The sequence below is a fragment of the Centruroides sculpturatus genome, unplaced genomic scaffold (assembly GCF_000671375.1).
Source record: "Centruroides sculpturatus isolate CEXI.00-Female unplaced genomic scaffold, Cexi_2.0 scaffold403, whole genome shotgun sequence".
Lineage (NCBI taxonomy): Eukaryota > Metazoa > Arthropoda > Arachnida > Scorpiones > Buthidae > Centruroides > Centruroides sculpturatus.
In genome coordinates, this window is record NW_019384751.1 from 331,586 (window position 1) to 334,120 (window position 2,535).

Sequence of the window (2,535 nt, forward strand, 5' to 3'; positions counted from 1 at the left end):
TTTTCTAATCATTTGGTATTCATTGTCATTTAATAAAAGTAAAAAAAAGGATTTTACTTGTTACAACATGGAGAGCTATCATGGCATTTAGAATTACAAAGTAATCCTGATGACTTGCAAGCGCACTTCTTCGTTAGGCATTTTTTAAAGCAGTTGCACTTCTTGAAACCTTGTCCTCCGGTCAAAGACAATTTTGCGACAACTTCTCGAAGACTCACTTCTTTACCTATAACAACTTCTATCTTGATAAAGTCTTCAGGGCATGAAGTAAATTGACTTTGTGTATAAAGCTGCTTTAGCACTCCAATTTTGGTACCTAGTTGGTAAAACTCGTTGTCCTTTACATCTATTACAACTGCAATAATGCTTTTCGGGTCGGTTTTAATTTTGTCAATTTCAGGCACTTTTAGTCTTCCATTTTGGCCAATTTTCATATTTCGATATTTATCAACAGACATGGCTTTCATTTTTTCAGCTTGTTTCTCCAAACTCAATTTTGCATTGTTTCTTATATTCACTACAGATTCTATTTTTTTCGGTATTAGCTCTATAGTTACAAGAATTCCTGAGACTTAATCGTGTTTTCTGTCTCTGAATCGGTATCACTCTGAATCGTTACATTGGAATCATCGGTTATTTGCTTCGCCTTCATCATCTCAGTAATAATCATTTCATCTTCTTGTGTTTTATCGTTGACAGTGCTATTGTCTATATTCCCTTCTGACTCATTTTCAACAATGCTTTCTTCCTTGTCCTGTTCGATTTCATTTTCGATGTCATTATTTTGTTCCGTATTGTCATGCAAATGAAACAACTTCTCTAAATCTTCTTCAGATCTTATAACTTTAACCATATCACCAGGGATTGCTGAAGCTGCAAGGCCCATTTTTATTGGACAACCAAATATTGCTTCGTAGGGAAAACGTTTGATTCCCTCATGATATGCTCTATTTTTCATCGCCTGGATGAATCTTTAACCTTCTGACCACTTTGATAACTGATTGGTTTCAGTCCACATAAACATATTTTCTATGTCTTGATTAGCACGCTCCACTGATCCTTGACTTTGGCTATGTCTTGCCTTTCCATGTACGATTTTTACATCCGCCCACATGGAGCATAAACTCTCAATAACTTGGTTAGAGAATTCTCGACCATTATCGGAATGAAGGATGCTCGGCGCTCCAAAAGTGGTGAAAATATCCAAAAGATGGTATGCAACTTCTACGGCGCGTTTAGTTTGAAGCGCATGAAGGATCACAAATTTGGTAAGATGGTTTTGGTAAACTAAAATAAATTTATAATTTCCATCTGGGGTAGTTTGTAGATCTATTAGATCAACCTGACAGCGTGAGCTCATTTCACTATGAAGTATAAGTCTGATGACAATGCCCTTTTTCAAAGTCTTCTGTTTCTTTTGGCAACGTTGACATAGCTTCAAATATGTCATAGTAGCCTCAACTGTTACATTCTTATACTTGCGGTTACATTCCTTAAGCATCCGTGTCCTTCCACTGTGGCAAACAGCAACACGCGTTTTTTCGAGAATGTTGAATAAGTCCTCGTAACAAATGTAATACCTTATTTCTCCATCCTCCTTCATAGGCGCAATTAGTTTTTTTTTGCCGCCTATAGTCAAAATGTCGTAACGCTTTATATGCCTGTAATGAACAGCTTGTTTCTTTTTCATGTTCTTTGCAGCTTTTACTTACTCCAAACACTTTACGTATTTATCCCTATTGAGATAAAAGTTATTATCTTTCTTGCTTGCAACGAACTCGTCCATTATTTCATAAAATCTCCGTTTCACACTCATCTTGATTCATAAATAACTTTTAGACAAAGAAATCTCAAACAAGATTAGAATTAACGTATGCGTTTTAACATGTCAAACGATGGAATGCAGCGAGCGAAGGCAGCAGCGCGGTGCGGTACGGGATCAAGGACTATTTTTTTAACATTTACCATGTCTCTGAGATAAAACCTAAGATATACCGAGTAAATGCTGGTAAAAGTTCGAAATTAACGATGATCGAAGAACATTTCGGACTTTTGCCACAATGATTTGGTAAATCTTAGGTTTTACTGGAAAATCTTAGGATTTACCATAGTTCGAGCATTTACAGTAACATATATATAACTTGTTTTTCAAAGTTGCTAATTTCAAATAGCCTTTTTCCTCTGTTTTTGAGTCAAGAGATAGTATAAATACTACGTATAAGAGACTTGTTCGATACCTCGCCGAGAACTTCTTTTGCAAGAACCTCTTATACAAGAAAATCATCTTCAGAAAGTAAGTATTTTTATTTAAAAGTTTGTCTTTGACAAAAAGTTTGACTTAGAAATAACTAGATAAAAGTAAATCTTCGAAAAATTCACAAGTTCAACATCAAAATATATAAGAATCGATTTAAGGAGGTAGTAAAATTTGATGCAATGAACAACCATTTAGACAACTATGTAAATGTTTAAAATGTCTTTTAGAGATTTAGTAAAGTTCATTGACTTATTATTCTAATATATACATAACTTTTT

General features: G+C 34.6%; 2 protein-coding genes across 2 annotated transcripts; both read right to left on the bottom strand.

The window, feature by feature from the left end:
- Positions 1-53: 53 nt before the first annotated feature.
- LOC111628576 lies at positions 54-958 on the bottom strand. Its single transcript, XM_023372399.1, has 2 exons — positions 607-958; positions 54-526 (listed from the first exon to the last, which is right to left on the bottom strand). Exons 1-2 carry the CDS (start codon positions 956-958, stop codon positions 54-56), a joined length of 825 nt encoding a protein of 274 aa, XP_023228167.1.
- A 15-nt stretch (positions 959-973) lies between these two features.
- LOC111628577 (KRAB-A domain-containing protein 2-like) lies at positions 974-1,690 on the bottom strand. Its single transcript, XM_023372400.1, has one exon. It carries the CDS (start codon positions 1,688-1,690, stop codon positions 974-976), a length of 717 nt encoding a protein of 238 aa, XP_023228168.1.
- Positions 1,691-2,535: the final 845 nt, after the last annotated feature.

Bases quoted from the DNA above. Each gene is read 5' to 3' on its own strand.
- LOC111628577 (XM_023372400.1), bottom strand. From the start codon at position 1,690: ATGAAAAAGAAACAAGCTGTTCATTACAGGCATATAAAGCGTTACGAC.
- LOC111628576 (XM_023372399.1), bottom strand. From the start codon at position 958: ATGAAAAATAGAGCATATCATGAGGGAATCAAACGTTTTCCCTACGAA. The intron at 527-606 runs GTGATACCGATT...CGAAAAAAATAG, and splicing joins TTCCAATGTAACGATTCAGA to AATCTGTAGTGAATATAAGA.